This window comes from Pelodiscus sinensis, chromosome 21 (assembly GCF_052426305.1).
Source record: "Pelodiscus sinensis isolate ZL-2025 chromosome 21, ASM5242630v1, whole genome shotgun sequence".
NCBI lineage: Eukaryota > Metazoa > Chordata > Testudines > Trionychidae > Pelodiscus > Pelodiscus sinensis.
Window position 1 is genome coordinate 28,236,032 of NC_143072.1, and position 17,832 is coordinate 28,253,863.

At 46.4% G+C, this 17,832-nt stretch overlaps 1 protein-coding gene across 3 annotated transcripts in view; it reads right to left on the bottom strand.

Moving 5' to 3' along the window:
• Positions 1 to 1,317: 1,317 nt before the first annotated feature.
• UNC119 (unc-119 lipid binding chaperone) overlaps positions 1,318 to 17,832 on the bottom strand; it is a 46,473-nt gene continuing 29,958 nt past the window's right edge. The window contains exons 2-5 of one of the 3 annotated variants that reach the window (XM_025188645.3): positions 16,457 to 16,570; positions 8,842 to 8,977; positions 3,967 to 4,185; positions 1,318 to 2,908 (exon numbers count right to left, since the gene is read on the bottom strand). In XM_025188645.3, coding sequence (XP_025044430.2) covers positions 2,881 to 2,908; positions 3,967 to 4,185; positions 8,842 to 8,977; positions 16,457 to 16,570 — 497 coding nt within the window. In that variant the 3' untranslated portion in view covers positions 1,318 to 2,880. The remainder of the gene's footprint in view (positions 2,909 to 3,966; positions 4,186 to 8,841; positions 8,978 to 16,456; positions 16,571 to 17,832) is intronic. The other 2 variants (XM_025188643.3, XM_025188644.3) reach the window with 2 other exon arrangements.

The window sequence follows — 17,832 nt, forward strand, 5'->3', positions numbered from 1 at the left end:
CTGCCTGTTAAACTTTTATATAGAAATCATGATTGGATTTTTCTAGCCTGAAACTATAACCCCCTGAATTTGAGTTGTGTTCACAGTTTGCCAGAATTCAGTCCCAGAACTGTCATGAATATTTCATTCTTTTTTACACTTAATCTCCCATTTGCAATAAAACGCAACATACCAAGAAGCTCATTCTATAACTTATTGCACTGCTGGGAACCAATCACCTTTCTCCAGATTTTTGTTCCTAGAATTTGATAAAGGCAGGCAAAACCACAGCATATTTTGTTTAACTATTTCAAAAGATCTGTCATTTTTAAACCTATCAAACAACATTTCAAGGGAATATTTAAAAACAGCAACACAAGGTAGCATAAAGAGTGTAAAAAGCAGGAGATTGATGAAATTTGAGTTTTTCCAAATGTCTCATTACAATATCACATACTAAAAGGATTATTGCAATGGCAGCCCAATAAGTGAAAAGATGGGATAAAAGGTGACAGGGAACTGATACTTTTACAGCAGTGGACTGAGATGTTTATAATATGCGACATTTTAACTCACTGCTCCTGGAACATGTGTTTGGCAATGCTGGGTGGGCACACTTGCTGCATGTACCTGGTATTATTATTAAGCACAAAAGAGGTTAATATGAACAATGAATGAGTGAAGGAAGATATGAGTAAATGGAAATTATAACATGTATTTTCTTATATATTAGTACATACTGACTGTTTCATAAACTGTTCAGTATTTGCATAAGTTTGGAAATTCTCTTGATTTGCAAGACAGTTTAAAAGCCCAGCTATACAAAAATTAATTTGTCTGACTTTTTTGTAAACTATTTTTAATTTTCTGATGATTTATACATGACTGAACAGTCTCTAATAGAAAAATAATTGGGAAAACTTGTAACCATCTTAAAACAAACAAGTCAGCTCCGGGCCGATTTTGCAGTCTGATACAGCACAAAGAAGGGGTGATGACAATAGGGGTAGTATTTACTATTTGTTCTAGCAGTGAATGTGAACACACACTTTTGGGTACAGTTGTAAGGTGTTTTTTTTAAATTAACAATGATTTGTGTTGTGACCCTTGCTGACAATCTCACTGATGGCAGCTCTCAGACAAGGCCTCGCTTCCCGAGGGCAGATGGCTGCATTTGAAATGGTTTGCAATTCTCCTCCTTTGATTAGACTCACTGGAGAAAAGGTGTTAGGAACTAAAAATGGTATATTTTTAAAAGTTATTACAGTATTGGTGGCTAATGCATAAAGCTCCATTTAACTCTCAAAAATAGACATGAAAACAAAGTATTCATAGAAATAGCTATAAACTGCAATTCTTTATTTTTCTGATACCAGTGAACCAAACTTTTTTATGAGGGTTTCATGACTACAAATCACCTCCAAAAGGAAGAAAGCTTTTGTCTTTGTTGGATCTTTTCACAGATTTTCATCAGTGTACAGTACAGCAGATTTTATTGTTATAATACAGCAGACACTCTCTGTGATTTGTTAGTTTGCTTTTGCCTCTCCTTTCTACTTCCTAGCTCCAAAGAGCAGCATACCCATTAGAAACTTGTGCAAAACAGTTCTTAAACTCCTTATGCAGGACTGGAAGCGGAACCATCATTTTGGATAAACTGTTTTGTACAGTGACTGTGTAGGATCCATACTTTCAAACTTACTGCCTATTAGGAATTAATAGCTGGTCCCAAAAATTTGGGACAAAAGAAAAAAACAAACATATTACCATAAAATGCTTTAAATTTACACACAAAACAAGAAACCAGAAAGCCCATTCACTCTGATAACCTTGGACAAATGAAACTACTTTCCTAAGACAACCCATACTGAAGCATCTTATCTCAGTACACTTCTATACAGGCAGCTAAAGAAGAAATTAGACTCAGAAAAGCTTACATTAGGCATAGACTGAACATTAACTGATAATGACAAGCTAAACTAAAAAACATATCTACTTCTTGACTGGATGAATCAGCAAAAACAACACACAAGCTGAAATGAAAGAGGACAACGTTTCTGGGGACTTGCAGACCCTCAAGACTAGATTGCTAACAGAGGCAGAAAAAAGGGCAGTTGAAAACAGGCCCATCATTGAATTACTGTCCTTCAGTGTGAGTTTCATTGTTTCCAACAGGAAATGCTCTGTGGAGGGAAAACACATTTGCTGAGTTATAGATATAGAGAAGCTCTCTCTAAATCCTACTTACATTTTGCTTCTCAGGAGGAAAGACAGGATCCAAATTTTAGGTGGATGTACGAATCAAGTTAAGGTTACAACTGTGCCCTTTGAAGCATTCATACACAAGATCAGATAGAGATATGCATCTCTGTATTTGCATTAGACTTCTGCCTGTTCACAGGCTCTCCCACACCACATTCTAAGATAGAGCAATCGTGCAAAGATATGCTTAATAATGGAAACACAAATCTGGAGAATTTGGGCACAGAATTCCTAGTTTGGTATTAACTAGATGATGTATCAGGCCATTTTTACGCAGAGCTATTTAAAAAGCCTTAGACTCCAGTGACCAAAGATCACTCATTCATGTGGGATTGTATTTAGCATTCTTGAAGAACAGGGTTCTGCTTCAAAGCTCAGGGAAGATGAAAGACTTCAACAAGTTTAGTCATGAAACTCCTACTACAACAAAGAGTCCTTGGATCATGGACCTGTGCTCAGCTGACCTTGGAAGTCAAAAGCAGGAAGGTGGAAGAATCCCTGACAATTTCTACAGGAAAGGAAAGGCCAACACAGCTCTGCTGTCCACTCGGTACTCATGGTCCTCCACTGTATGAATAATCTGCCTTGTTGTGCATCACCAGCTTGTTGTCTACAAAGTAGAAACTGTCCGACTGCGTCTCATAGGGGTGAAGGATCATCTCTCGAACTGCAAAAGAAGTTGTACATTATGTGAAGAAAACACAAAAAATTATCAAGAGAGACTGTACATCTGGTGTTTTCCTCAGCAGTTATACCAGGATGTGTAAAGGGACAGTTTACATGGTTGTCCAGGTCACAACTAATGGTCATCCCAAAGCAAGAGAAATTGTCCTATTTAGGTACTTAGCTGTGTCCTCCCCCACCCCCATGCTCATAATATCTAAGCAGCTCATACATAGAGTGCTGAGAAATTTGTTAAAGAAAGTTCATGGCAGCGTCATGAGTGTAGTTGTGATTACACTGCAGCAAGGGAGGTTTAGGTTGGACATGAGGAAAAACTTCCTAACTGTCAGATGGTTAAACACTGGAATAAGTTGCCCAGGGAGGATGTGGAATCTCCGTCTCTGGAGATACTTAAGAGCAGGTCAGACAAACATCTGTCAGATGGTGCTTGGTCCTGCCATGAGTTCAGGGAACTGGACTTGACTCCTCGAAGTCCCTTCTAGTTCCAGTATTCTATGATTCTCTGATTGGCATGATATGCAGTCAGCAAAAAATCACTGCTGCATCCCTTTGTATAAATCAGCCACTGAGTCCCTCATGAACGTCTGTGATTTATTCCTTTAGCTGCAAACTATTATTTCCCTCAAAGATACAACCTCTTATCAGCACAGAGTTACTCTTCTGCTGATAGCTAAAGCCCTCAGGACTGGGGCCAAATCATATACACCTAGTTTCCAACAATCTTGATTAATGAAGCTAAGTTTCACTGAGTTATACAGCAATGTTGAATGATCCACTTAGGTCTTCACAGTTTGATGGGAATAATTCTAAAAATGCAGCACAAAATGAAATGTAGCTGCATCAACCCTAAAGTAAAGGCATAAGGTGGGTGAGGTAATATTTATCATTGGACCAACTTCTATGGATAAGAAAGACAAGCCCATCCATTTCACCAGTGATTGTGGAACAAGAATGTGATTTCTCTATTAACAAAGATGCTTTTGTATTCTCCCATTCCCACTTAATACATCGCTCCTTTTGGGACTGAGTCTTCTAAAATACCTCAGTTTATTGTCCCTCGCTGGCAACTCAGACTGCAAGAACTTACTGAGATCCTCCGAGAGCTGTGGGAATTCATAGATGTGTTCGCAAGTGTTTTTACTGCTGGGGATGCAGAACCCAAATTCAAAATCAAAGCTTTTGAGCAGCTGATCCCGGAAGTAGTGCCTCTCAATCATGCGGAAGTTATTAATGGGCTTGTCCCCTACTGTGAACTCTACCCTGCAATGGAGAAGAAAGGAAGATTGAAATGGAGTTTTGTGCCTGGCCAAAAGTTTGCTGCTCATCACACACAACTAAGTCCATTTAAACAATGCTGAAAATCTACAGCAATTGTTCCTAAAATGCGCTTTTATGAAAGTACTCACTATAATGTTACAAACCAGGCAGGAAACAAAGCAAAGCAATCAGGATTACATAACACACAACTATTTTTCCTGTGCAAAAATGAATTACAAAAGTGAATTTCACCAGTTTAAATCACCATCAGTAGAGGAAAAGCTGCTCAAATATGCAGCCTAAACAGCGGGAGCATTAAGCAGTGCTTCCCTTGGTATGGATGGAATTTTTCAAAAGCGATTTTAATACTTGTTAATGGTGCCTGTTAGGGATGTTGTCGACTAGCATTCGCTTATCAGAGAGTCAAGTAGCCACTCGACTAGTCGCTTCCCTCCCCCACTTGCTGCCTCTATCAGAGAGAGGCAGCAATGGAGGGAGGAGCATGAGCTGGTGCTGCGGGAACCGGCTTTAAGCTGGTTCCCCCCAGCACCATCTCCATGGGGGGCAGGACAGGCAGAGGCACAGCAGGGAAACGGTGCGAACAGGGACTGCTTCAGTCCCCACTGTCGGTGCTTATGCTTTTGAAATGTACAAGAGCCACAGGGATCACTACTGGGTGAGCAAGGATTCAAGCAGTCCCTGCTCACCTTGTGCTCTCTGTGGTGTCCCCCGCTTTGCTGCCTGGGGGGCAGGAGCCAGTGCTGGGGGGAGACAGCTTAAAAGCCGGTTCCCCCCAGCACTAGCCTCCAGGGTGCTGCCTGCTGCTTCTATCAGAGGTGGGGGGAAATAGGGGATGCTGCTGGGAAGTCCCAGTGGGGAGCTATTGCCACCAAGCAGCCCTTGTCTGTAGCCAGCCCTGGCTGTCGCCAATAGGGGCTGGCGCTGGAGTAGTCTCTGTACGTGGCAGCCATGAACAGACACTGCTCCGCCACCATCTCCTGTTCGTGGCAGCCAGGGCTGGCCATGGACGGGCCAGCCTTGTCCACTCTGAACAGGGGCTGGTCCGGCATTAGCCTCTGTTCGCCACAAACAGGGGCTGCTGGACTCCACACAAGCTGGGACCAAGCAGTCCTGGCATGCGCTGATCAATGCGCCTCTGCAGTTTAAATGTAGTAAGAGCCCAGCAGCTCTTACTATATTTACAATGCAGAGCCGCAGCACGGGTGGCTCTGGAGCCAGCTCCTGCAGCTACATAGCAGCGCTTATCGACTATACAATTACCCAGAGAATCCCATCTTAACATCCTTAGTGCCCGCTGAAGAGCTTTAGCTTAGAAACCAACATCCTCTGCCTATAACACAGGCCACAAAAGAGAGAGAAGCAGGACAAGCTTCTGATCAAGACTCACTTCTGTTCTTGTAACCTATTCGGAGGTATGACCACTTGGGTTTGGAAGGGAAATATTTAGGTAGACTTAGACCAGACATGTCAGACAGGCCTCTGCCAGGCCACATGCAGCCCGATCGAAATTTTTTGCAGCCCACCATTACATTTTTATAAAAGAATAAAGTGCGGCCCGCTGGCTGCTCGGAGCACAGCACCACAGTGACTGCTCATGGCCGGCTGGGCCGCTCTGCACTGGGCGCCCCAGCATGTGTTCACAGCCAGCCGGCCGCTCTGCACAGGCATCAAGCGCCTGCTCACAGCTGGCTGCTGTGCTCACGCTGCCCCAGCACCTGAGGAAGAAATGTGTGTGGGGTGGGGGAGGGGTGTGGCTCTGGGGGAGGAGAGAGGCATTGGGTTAGAGCCGGGACCCTGGCTCTGGGGGAGGAGAGAGGCATTGGGTTAGAGTGGGGGGAGGGGGTGTTCTGGGGGAGTGCCTGGCTCTGGGGGAGAGGAGGAGGAGATTGTTAACATTTTGGTTTATGTATTTATTCCCAAATAAAAACACAACATGTATATTAATTTTATCTCAATAAATATGTCAATTTTTTTCAATTGCACGAATATTATAGGTTTATGTACAATCTCAAACTTACAAAGTATCTGAAATTCACAGAAGCCTCTTCTATTTGATTAACCACCGTCTATACTTGTTTTTATTTCAACGAAACAAGTTATGTATCATATAAAAATTATAAATTTATATTTAAATTAAAAATTACTTTATATGGGCAAATAATTGTACACATCAAATTATTGTATTATATTAAAACAAGACCTGACAATTATAAAATAGACCTAACACAATCTATAATACAGGCAGTCCCCGGGTTACGTACAAGATAGGGACTGTAGGTTTGTTCTTAAGTTGAATCTGTATGTAAGTCGGAACTGGCGTCCAGATTCAGCCGCTGCTGAAACTGATCAGTTTCAACAGTGGCTGAATCTGGACGCCAGTTCTGACTTACATACAGATTCAACTTAAGAACCCCAGGCATCCCCAAGTCAGCTGCTGCTGAAACTGATCAGCGGCTGATTCCAGGAAGCCCGGGGCAGGGGCTTCCTGTAGTCAGCCACTGGTCATTTTCAGCAGCTGCTGACTAGGGGACACCTGGAACAGAGCAGCTGGGGTGCTGCTGGGTTGGTTCAGTGGCACCCAGAGCGGCGCTACGGGACCAACCAGCAGCGCCCCAGCTGCTGTACCACAGGCGTCTGGAGCAAAGCCGCGGAGCACGGGGGCAGCGGGACAGCCCAGACGCGCCGTGGCTATCCTGCTGCCCTTGGGCTCCGTGGCTTTGCTCTGCTTTGCTCCCCGTCCCCCTGGTCTGCAGACCAGGGGGACGGGGAGCAAAGCAGCGGAACACGCGGGCAGCGGGACAGCCCAGACGCGCCGTGGCTATCCTGCTGCCCTTGGGCTCCGCGACTCCCCCCCCCCCCCCATGGTTTGCAGACCGGGGGGGGGGAGCAGAGCAGAGCAGAGCGGCAGAACGCGCGGCCAGCTGACAGCCCAGACGCATCTGGGCTGTCAGCTGGCCGCGCGCTCCGCTCTGCTTCCCCCCCCCCCGTCTGCAGACCAGGGGGAGGGGGAGCAGAGCGGAGTACAGCAGAGCGGCGGAATGCGCGGCCAGCTGACAGCCCAGACGCGTCTGGGCTGTCAGCTGGCTGCGCGTTCCGCTGCTCTGCTCCGCTCCGCTCCCCCTCCCCCTCCCCCTGGTCTGCAGACGGGGGGGGGGGGGGGGGAAGCAGAGCTGGCCGCGCGTTCCGCCGCCGCTTTGCTTCCTCTCCCTGGTCTGCTCGAGACCAGGGAGAGGAAGTGCCCCGTTCGTAACTGCGGATCCGACATAAGTCGGATCCGCGTAACTCGGGGACTGCCTGTAAATAGATATGACTTTCCAATAGAAGTACATTTTCTTTGGTGGCCCTGGAAGCTATCAGTTTTCCTTTGTGCGGTCCTCAGTAGGCTTCAAGTTTGACATGGTTGACTTAGATGCACCACACAAAAGAAGAAGTATGCCAATAAGAATGTCCCCCGCCTTAAAGGACAGTGAATATGCATTGCTTAAACAGAGGAGCAGGCAACGGAATGAAGAGGTTGCATGCAACTTTGGTCCCCCCCCCCCCCCAAACAGTAATGATGTGGACTCAAAACAAGCACCTTTAAATTTGTGCTTTGGTTGGAAGACTAACTAGACACAAAAATCTTCATTTTTTTCCCTAAACATTCTGCCTACAAGTTCTCGTTCTTTAAAATTCAATTGTTAATTGGGATTTAATCAGACACGGTAAAACAGCATTTTTGCTGTCTTCTTTAAAAGCTAGACTACTGCAAACCTCTTTTTAGGAACAGCCCTGCTTTGAAACTGAAACCGTCTGACACAAATACAGTCTAGTAACTTCTACAAACCTGAACCGTGGGATTGGTACTGAAAGAGCAGCTGATGTTCATTTAATTGAGGTATTGTGGCTGTGATACTGTTGTACTGGCGGGCATGAAACACAATCTGGTTGACTAATTTATACATAAGTGAACGTGGAGGGCGAAAAAACAACAACCAGACCCAGCCTGATCCATTATCCTAAAGGGAATCTCTGAGAACAGCAGAAAGGGAAGGTGTTGGCATCTCAACCAAAATTTGCATCTCTCTACCCACAATACTCCACCATACATTACTACCTGGAAGGGAAGGACACATTTGAGTGAGTTAAACTAAGAATAAATTAATAGACCACTAATTCCCTGAACCAGTTAATTTTCCCACGTTTTAGGATTTTCCCCTCCACACATAAGCACACCTGCATTTTACAATTTAAAATTGCAATATTCATGGAATGAGTTTTACAGAAAAATCTGGGGGTTTGGTGTTTCACTTTAGCATCATTTGTTGACATGCACCAGATATTAATACCAGACACACCAAAAGTAACACAAAGGGGCAAATCATGATTCTGCTCACGAGCTCTCTTTCAAAAAATGGGCAACTTGGAGAGCAACTGCCAAGCCACACTTCTGGGAGGCATGTGTGTTGCCTTTTGGTTTTACAGCACTACATGGGGACCTCTTCAACTCGATTGCTCCATACAGTACAAGCACTAGGCAGCAGAATGTTCAGGAGATCCTCTTCACAATCAACTGAAAGCCCCTAATAAACTGAACTACGTGTTACTGACAGAAGCTACAGAGAGTTGCACCCAAAACACAGCATCCCAGGTACTTACGTGGCTCCAACTTGCCGGAGTCTCAAGAAAGCTGGAGTGAACTGATAGCGCACAAATCGCCCAGCATTAGGATCAACATCCTTTTTATCAGCATGTTCACGTTCTGGAATGGCACAAATCAAATCATCATTGTGCTCTGAAACATGGAAACCGAAGGGAAGGACTGTTAACTGATTCCTTGAAGCCCCCCCTTCCCCTCAAAGATCTTCCATCCCTCTCCTTAGTCCGAAAGCCCAGCCAAAGACTGCACAAGATGTTTGAGGGCAAGTCAGGCAAACTCAGGGCATGTCTAAACTACTTCCCTCTTTTGAGAGAGGGATGTAAATTAGGCAGATTGAAAGTGCAAATGAAGCGGGAATTTAAATATCCCGCGCTTCATTTGTATAATCGCATCACAGCATTTTCAAAAAAGGGTATTTCGAAAGTGAAACCACCATCTGGAAAGGGTTCTTAGTACAGGATCTTTTGAAAAAGGGTTTTTCTCCCCCACCCCCACCCGAAAAAACCGCATCTAGATGATGGTTTCACTTTCGAAATACCCTTTCTTGAAAGAACACTGTGATGCAATTATGCAAATGAAGAAGCGGGGATTTAAATATCCCATACATTTGCACTTTCAATCTGCCTAATTTACATCTTTCAAAAGAGGGATGTAGTTTAGAAATAGCCTCAGACACTGAGAAGTTAATTCTCTGCAGAAAGTGTCTCATGTTTACTTACCTACTAAGGGTCCTATGCTATATATGGTCTGGAAAGGGCTTGGCAATCCTCCAGTGGAAGAGGCTATCAAGGCAGAACACATCTACCCCAAGCAGTTCCAGATCACTGATGCTCTATCAGCTAATCTATTTGCTTAAGTTTCTATCCCATGAATATTTCCAGAAAACTGAAGACAGATTTACCACCTGTTTCTACAGGGAAAATGTAGTGTGAGACACAGCATGATCCAACTGTGCAGCAGCAAGTCAGTTGGGGCAGTAGAGAATGCTGTGGGACTCTCTCTGGGTCTCCTCAAACGAGCATGGGGCGGTAGAGCTGCTTCAGAGCCATCAAGTCTAGCTCTACAGCTCTGCTCTCCTCCTCATGCCATTTCATGAGGAAAGCACCCACAGCAGAAGGGGATAATGTACACACTGGATTCCAGCTCTATAAACACAGAAGAAACCGAGAAGTTACACAAATATAATGTTTGCAGAAGAACTGGACAATTGAGGCCATGCCACCAGTTTCCCACTGAGTACCTGGCACTGGCCACTGTTGGCAGAGAACATACTGGGCTAGAGGACCCTTTGGTCTGATCCAGCCTGGCCGTTCTTCTGTTCCCTCTCTCTGTATCTCAGGAGCTGGCTCACAAGTATAAGACAGCCACACAGTTTGGAATGACTGGCAACCTTCACTCCATGAGACTTGCAGCTGAACTAACAAGAGAATTAAAGGTGAGGAGTCAGGTGATGTAACAGTGGAAAATAAGGCCCAGAACCAGAAGGGCAACTGGTGCTGCAAGTGTGTGAGCAAAGATGCACATGGGAAACTTGCACAGCATCTACCCGCAATATCCTCGACTAGAGCCATACATCATAACCTTATTACTTTCCAAGATATCCAATTCAGTAACATTTTTGGCAGGGAGGAGAGGATCATGTCATACTGGAGCTGACATGCAGAAAAGTCCAGAAATGCTAGATTTCCCAACACCTATTTTCTATCCTAGTGGGACTTCTGGCACAGACTCGCTGCTTCTGCAGTGCAGAGCACAGAAAATAGGCTCTCCTGCTACTTCTACACCTCTCCCTCTGCACTGGTTGCTGAGGAAATGGTTTACGGGCTACTTTCATTTTCTACCACTTGAGTAGGCAAGAGTTTTACATTCAAAGAACAAGTTATTTATATGACTGAAATATAAAGAATTTGTTCTTCAAATGCAAACGTTGATATCCCCCCTGTAAAGTCATGCTGCTACCCAGTTAGCACCCCAATTCTGGCCCTTCTGTGCTAGTAAGGATCTGAGAGTGTTTGGAGTCACTAGGCAGTCTCCCGCAGAACAGAAGTATAGCCACACCAGAGCCAGTCCACCTCACCTAGCAACCTGAGGTCCCACGCAGACAGAAGCAGACAGGGGGCTGCAGACAAGGTGTTTCAGAGGAAGCACAAGAGATCCTATTGCTGAACAAGCTGCCAGGAGAGCGGACTAGCTTCGGAGCAAGTGAGTGAATGAGTATGCTCGACTGTTTGCATTTTGTTTCTGTTCTGTTACAGGTAATTTCAGGTACTGTGACAGTTGGGATTGTGTGACTGGGAGTGTTTGATCTTTTGTTCCCTTGATTACTTTTGATCAGCCTCACTTGACCTTGGGATCAGCCTCCTTGTGTAACGAGGGGGTAGGCCTGACCTCGGTGAGAGGGCTTTAAAAAACAGAGGCAGAGTGACCTGGGGAGACAAGCGGACAGGGGGCTGTAGAAAGGGGAGTCTGAGAGGGAGTTTAAAAGGAGGTGGCAGTTAGAAAGACCAGTAACACCTCTGCCTGCACCTGTAGCCAGACAGACCACCTGACCATGCATGCCTCTATCCAGATTCTGGTGCAGTTTTGCAGGGACTGTGGCTTGCAATTCCCACTTACTGATATCCAGGCTGGGGGGAACCATCCAGTGTGAAAGGTGCCTGCTGGTGAAGTCTCTCAGGAAGCAGGTGGAAGGGCTACAGTAGGAGATGGCTAAACTGAGGAGCATCCAAATCCATGAGGAATTTCTGGAGAGTATCCATGTGGGGACGGCTAAGATTGAGCATGCTACCTCATTAAAAAAGATGGCTGACACCACTGGTGGTGGAGATGGCGGTTCTGGCTCAGGGCAGATACTGGCAGCTGGTCACTTCTGGCAGAAGGCAGTGCTCTACTCCTGCTCCCAACCCTCCCACCGTGGTCTTGGAGAACCATTATGCTATTCTGGATACAGGAGATAAGGAATCACCCCCTACAGCTGAGGAGGAGAAGCCTAGTACTTCCAAGACTGGGAGGTCTGCTGCCACCACTGCTAGGAGGAAACGTAGGGAGTGGTGGTTGGAGGCTCTCTTCTGAGGGGGTCGGAGGCGCACATCTGTCATCCTAACATGTCATCTCGGGAGGTGCTGCCTGCCAGGGGCCCTCATCCAAGATGTTATGGAGGCTATGTTGAGGAATATCTGGTCCTCTGACTACTACCCCATGCTACTCATCCATGTGGGCACTAATAATACTACAGTGTGTGACCCTGAGCAGATGGGCTCTGGGCATATGGGTGAAGGAGTTTGGAGCACAGCTGGTGTTCTCTTCAGTCCTTCCTGTCTAAGGTAGGGGCCCACGTAGAGACAGGAGAAGATGGTGTCCCAGGAAGGCTTTGGCTTCCTTGACCACTGGATGCTATTCTAAGAAGGAATGCTAAGCAGGGATGGGGTTCATCTATCGAGGAGGGGAAGACCTCCTCCTGTATTTGAATGCAGACTGGCTAACCTAGTGAGTAGGGCTTTAAGCTAGGTTTGACAGAGGCAGGTAACCAAAGCCCACAGGTAAGTGAAAAACATGGAGACCTGGGAGATGGGTCAGAAATGGGAGGGAGCATGGACTATAATAGTAGAGATAAAGGAGGGAGAAGGCAGAACAGGAGGAACTAAATCAAATCAGCATCTTAAATGCCTACATTCAAATACAAGAAGGATGGGGACTAAGCAGGAAGAACTTGAAGTGCTAGTAATCAAACACAGGTATGACATCGTTGGTATCACAGAGACTTGGTGGGATAATACACAACTGAAATATTGGTATAGAAGGGTACAGCTTGCTCAGAAAGGATAAGCAGGGAAAGAAGGGAGGTGTTGCCTTATATATTAAAAATGAATACACTTGGGCTGAGGTGGAGATGGACATACAAGACAGAATTGTTGAGAGTCTCTGGGTTAGATTAAAAGGGATAAAAAACAAGGGTGATGTCATCCTAGGGGTCTACTATAGACTACCTACCCAGGCAGAAGAGGCAGATGAAGCATTTTTTAAACTAACAAAATCATCCAAAGTGCAGGATTTGGTGGTGATGGGGGACTTCAACTATCCAGACATAAGTTGGGAAACTAACACAGCAGGGCACAAATTATCCAATAAGTTCTTGGACTGCATTGGAGACAACTTTTTTTATTTCAGAAGGTTAAGAAAGCTGCTAGGGAGGAAGCTGTTCTTGATTTGATTTTAACAAATAGGGAGGAACTGGTTGAAAGTTTGAAAGTGGAAGGCAGTTTGACAGGAAGTAACCATGAAATCAGAGTTCATGATTCCAAGGAATGGAAAATAGAGCAAAACAGAGACAATTTCAGGAAGGCAGATTTTAGTAAACTCAGAGAGCTGGTAGGTAAGGTCCCATAGGAAGCAAGACGAGGAGAAAAAACAACTGAAGAGAGTTGGCAGTTTTTTAAAGGGACATTATTAAGGGCCCAAAAACAAACTATTCCACTGCATAGGAAAGATAAAGTGTATGGCAGGAGACCACCTTGGATCAACCAGGAGATCTTATATGATCTAAAAATCAAAAAGAAGTCATATAAAAAGTGGAAATTAGGTCAAATTACAAAGGATAAATATAAGCAAACCACAGGTTTACAGGGGCAAGATTAGAAAGGCAAAGGTACAAAAAGAGTTAAGCTTAGCTTAGAGGCATAGAGGGTAACAAGATGTTCTACAAGCATATTTGAAGCAAGAGGAAGACCAAGGACAAGGTAGGCCCACTGCTCAGTGAAGGGGGAGAAACAATAACAGGAAACTGGGAAATGGCAGAGGTGCTTACTGACTTCTTTGTTTTGGTTTTCGTCAAGATGATGAATGGTGACGGTATGCCTAACAGAGCGAATGCTAGTGGAAATGGGGTAGGTTTAGAAGTTAAAATAAAACAAGTTAAAAATCTTTGAAAAATCATGGAAGTCGGGAGAGATTCCAGAAGACTGGAAAAGGAAAAATATAGTACCCATCTATAAAAAAGGGAAATAAGAACAACCCCAGACACTACAGAGCAGTCATCTTAACTTCTGTGCCAGGGAAGATAATGGAGCAAGTAATTAAGGAATACATTTGCAAACATCTGGAAGAAAATAAGGTGATAGGTAACAGCCAGCATGGATTTGTAAAGAACAAATCATGTCAAACCAATCCGATAGCTTTCTTTGATAGGATATCAAGTCTTGTGGATAAGGGAAAAGCGGTGGATGTGGCATACCTAGACTGTAGTAAGGCATTTGATATGGTCTTGCATGATCTTATCAATAAACTAGGCAAATACAACTTAGATAGGACTACTTTAAGGTGGGTGCATTACTGGCTGGATAACCGTTCTCCGAGAGTAGTTATTAACAATTCACAATCATGCTGGAAGGGCATAAGTGGGGTTCTGCAGGGAACTGTTTGGGGGCTGGTTCTGTTCAATAGCTTCATTAATGTTTTAGATGATGGCATAGAGAGTACTCTTATTAAACTGGCAGATGATACCAAGTTGAGAAAGGTTGTAAGTGATCTGGAGGATAGAATCAAAATTCAAAATGATCTGGACAAACTAGATAAATGGTCCGAGGCAAATAGCATGAAGTTTAATCAGAACAAATGCAAAGTGCTCCATTTAGGAAGGAACAATCCGTTTCACACACACAGAATGGGAAGCGACTGTCTAGGAAGGAGTATTGCTGAAATGGACTTGGGGGCATAGTGGATGACAAGTTAAACATGAGTCAACAGTGTGACTCTGTTGCAAAAAAAGCTAACATGGTTCTGGGAAGCGTTAACAGGTGTGTTGCAAGCAAGACACGAGAAGCCATTCTGCCGCTCGACTCTGCATTGATTAGGCCTCAGCTGGCTCATCTGCTAGTGATTGCCCCATAGTCACAGCTGGTCCAGCTGGGGAGCATAGAGAGAGGGGGTCAGTCATCCCTGGAGACGCTGTCCCTGGGGCATTACCCTCAGCAGTGAGCCGAGAGCAACAGTTCCCGGGCCAGAAGACGGTGATGTCCCGGGAGAAAGGCCACGTGTGGCCTGGACAGGGGCCCATGCTTCCTGCCTGTCCCACGGACAAGCTGGGAAGGGATGTGTCTGGCCACACTGGGATCCAATGGGCAGGAGAGGGGCCTGGAGCAGCCTGGGCTTCCATTGGTGCCACGCACACACCTGTGCCTGGCAGCGCTGTCCCCAGGAGCAGATGGGGGGAGATGGCCTGACAGGAAGTTCCAGCCCCAGCAGAGCTCTCTGACCCCAGAGAGCAGGCAGCTCTAGCCTGGCAGCAGCCATGGAGCTCTGGCCTCATCCTTCTGCCTGGGCTGTGGAGCTCCAGCCCCAGCCACTGAGCCAGGCAGCTGCACAGCAACAGCACAGCAGGCCGCATCTAAAGCGCCCCTGGAGGATGGGGGGGGGGGGGGAGGACAGGGGCCACTGGCAGCAGTGGGGGCAGGCTGGAGCCCTAGCCCAGTGGCAACATGAGCCATGAGGGGAGGGACCTTCCCTGGTCCGGAAAATCCCCTTGTTCGGGTCAGCCAGGCCCTGGGTGCTGGACCGGCGAGGTCCAACCCATTGTTTTTAAAGTGACTAGACTTCAGGCTAGGTCCCCTCGAGCTGTGTGGCCATGCAACTTCGTAACAAGCCACTCAAAGGAGTTCAAGGCTGCCACAAAGAGAGCTGCGTCTCTGCCAGCACAAAGCTGCTGCAGCCCAGGGAGAGGCACCTTCTACCCCTGCCAGCCGCAGCACAGATTTCCACAGCCAGGAGAGGCGCGTCCCTCCCCAAGCCCAATTCTGCCCCACCAGGGTTGCCATGGCTGGCAGTGAGGCACCTCTCACCTGGCCCACAGCTGCTGTGGTGAGAGGACTGAGGGGAGGCCTCTCTCCGGGGGAGCCTGTAGTTGAAGCCCCTCATCTCAGCCATTTGTTCCTCTTGGTTTCTGAGGACAGGACAAGGAGTAATGGGCTTAAAGTGCAGCAGGGGAGGTTTAGATTGGACATTAGGAAAAAATTCCTAACTGTTAGGGTGGTCAAATATTGGAATAAATTGCCAAGGGAGGTGGTGGAATCTCCCTCTCTGGAGATATTTAAGAACAGGTTGGATAGACATCTGTCAGGGATGGTGTAGACGGAGCTTGGTCCTGCCTTGAGGGCGGGGGGCTGGACTCGATGACCTCTTGAGGTCCCTTCCAGTCCTATTATTCTATGATTCTATGACCCCTCCTTTGCCCCAAACTCCTCATCCACAATCCCACCCCAGAGCCTACATTCCCCTCCAGAGCCCTCAGTCCCCCTGCACCACAACCCAGAACTCTTTCCCACACTCCAAAGCCCTCAGCCCCGTCCCTGCTACTGGTCATCCATGTGCCGAATGAATTTTGTTACATGCACCCATATGGAGGGGACATGTAGCATCTCATCTCCATATTGGTGCACATACAATTCATTCTGCATGTGAACATAAAATATTAGAGGGAACACCAATTTCATGCTGACAGTATCCCCTTGCTGTTGGAAAGTGCTTGGTGTGAAAGGTGCTGGAGAAAGGCAAATGTTTTTTATTAAGAAGGGACGTGTGAAGTGGTATTTGTTTATTGGTGACAACATTCTCTGCACTCACCCGAGGCAGGTGGTTTCGTGATTTCAAACAGTACCGTGCCAGACTCCATGTCTCGGATTTTAAACCTGGTGAAATCTATTTTGTACACGTTTTCTTCAGGAGTGCATAAATAATCTGTGGAAGGAAAGAAAATTCAGTAAGGAAAGGGTGCGTGGCACTGGCTTGGACCTCAGCCTGGTCTCTGGGACCACAACCAGCAGAAAGGGGGGACAAAGGCACCCCCCCAAAACCCCTTCTTGATAGTAGAACGTTACCGCTTATAGGGGCCACAATTCCCAGCTTGCAGTGCTCCATGCTGATCCAAACAGAAAGATGAAAAGATGGAAAAATACCTTCTCCCAAGGCATGGAAGAGTCCTCACCATGCCCTGACCCTAACCCTGCACCTTCTGGATCCACTTTCATCCAGGGCACTGAAGAGCAGCCAACATTCGAACAAGCTCTGACTGTGTCAATTTAAGAAGTTGTGCTTTGTTTTTTTAAACACGCCCTCTGGCAGGCTGCAAACGGTAAGCTGCTTTGCAGGCACTACGCCGACTTCACCCAAACAGAACCAGAACCCTAGGACACAATGCTGCCACCGCCTCCTCCATTTACACTAGGCTGGGAGGAGGGGGGAATTGTATCATCTTTTCACCAAAGCATATAATAGCAACCTGTAGGGTTGCCAGATGGTTCAACCATAAATACCAAACACCCCCCGCCTCCAGCAAAAAAAAAAAAAAAAAAAACCAACACCAAAAAAACTCCCCACAACCACACACCCACACTGGGGAAAAAATCCTGTTGAGGGGGGGAAAAGGGGGGGGGAGACCAAAGTTGTTGAGGGGAAAAAGGGGGGGGAGGGGGAACAAACAACCAAAAAAACCCAGCACAGCATTAAAACAGCATGGCCCCTTTAAGAAGAGTCTTTAGGCTTTTCGCCAGTGGCCATCTGGTTTTCTTGATCAGAGCCAGAAGGCAGCTTCCCTGCGGAACCAGGTAAGCGGAGGGTCCAGGGGAGAGATAGGGGAAGAGGCTGGGGCCAGTTGCTGAGCATGTGTAGGGTTGCCACCTGTCCAGTATTTTCGCCTCCTGGCAGGGAAAAAACCGTCAGAAAATACCAGACATTTTAGGTGTCCGGTATTTTCTGATTTTTTTTTTTTAAACCAGACAGGAGGCGAAAATACCAGACTGTCTGGGTCAATACCAGACACCTGGCAACCCTAGCAACCTGCCCACAGCTATTTTTGATAGGGATGTAAATGATCACCTGGTTAACCAGCAGGTGCTGGAGCAGTTCCCCGCCTGCACCTGACTGTAGTGGGCCCAGCCCAGCTCCCTCTCCGCTGCTGCAATCCACATGCTGGCTCCCCGAGGAGCGAGGCCCACAGGGGC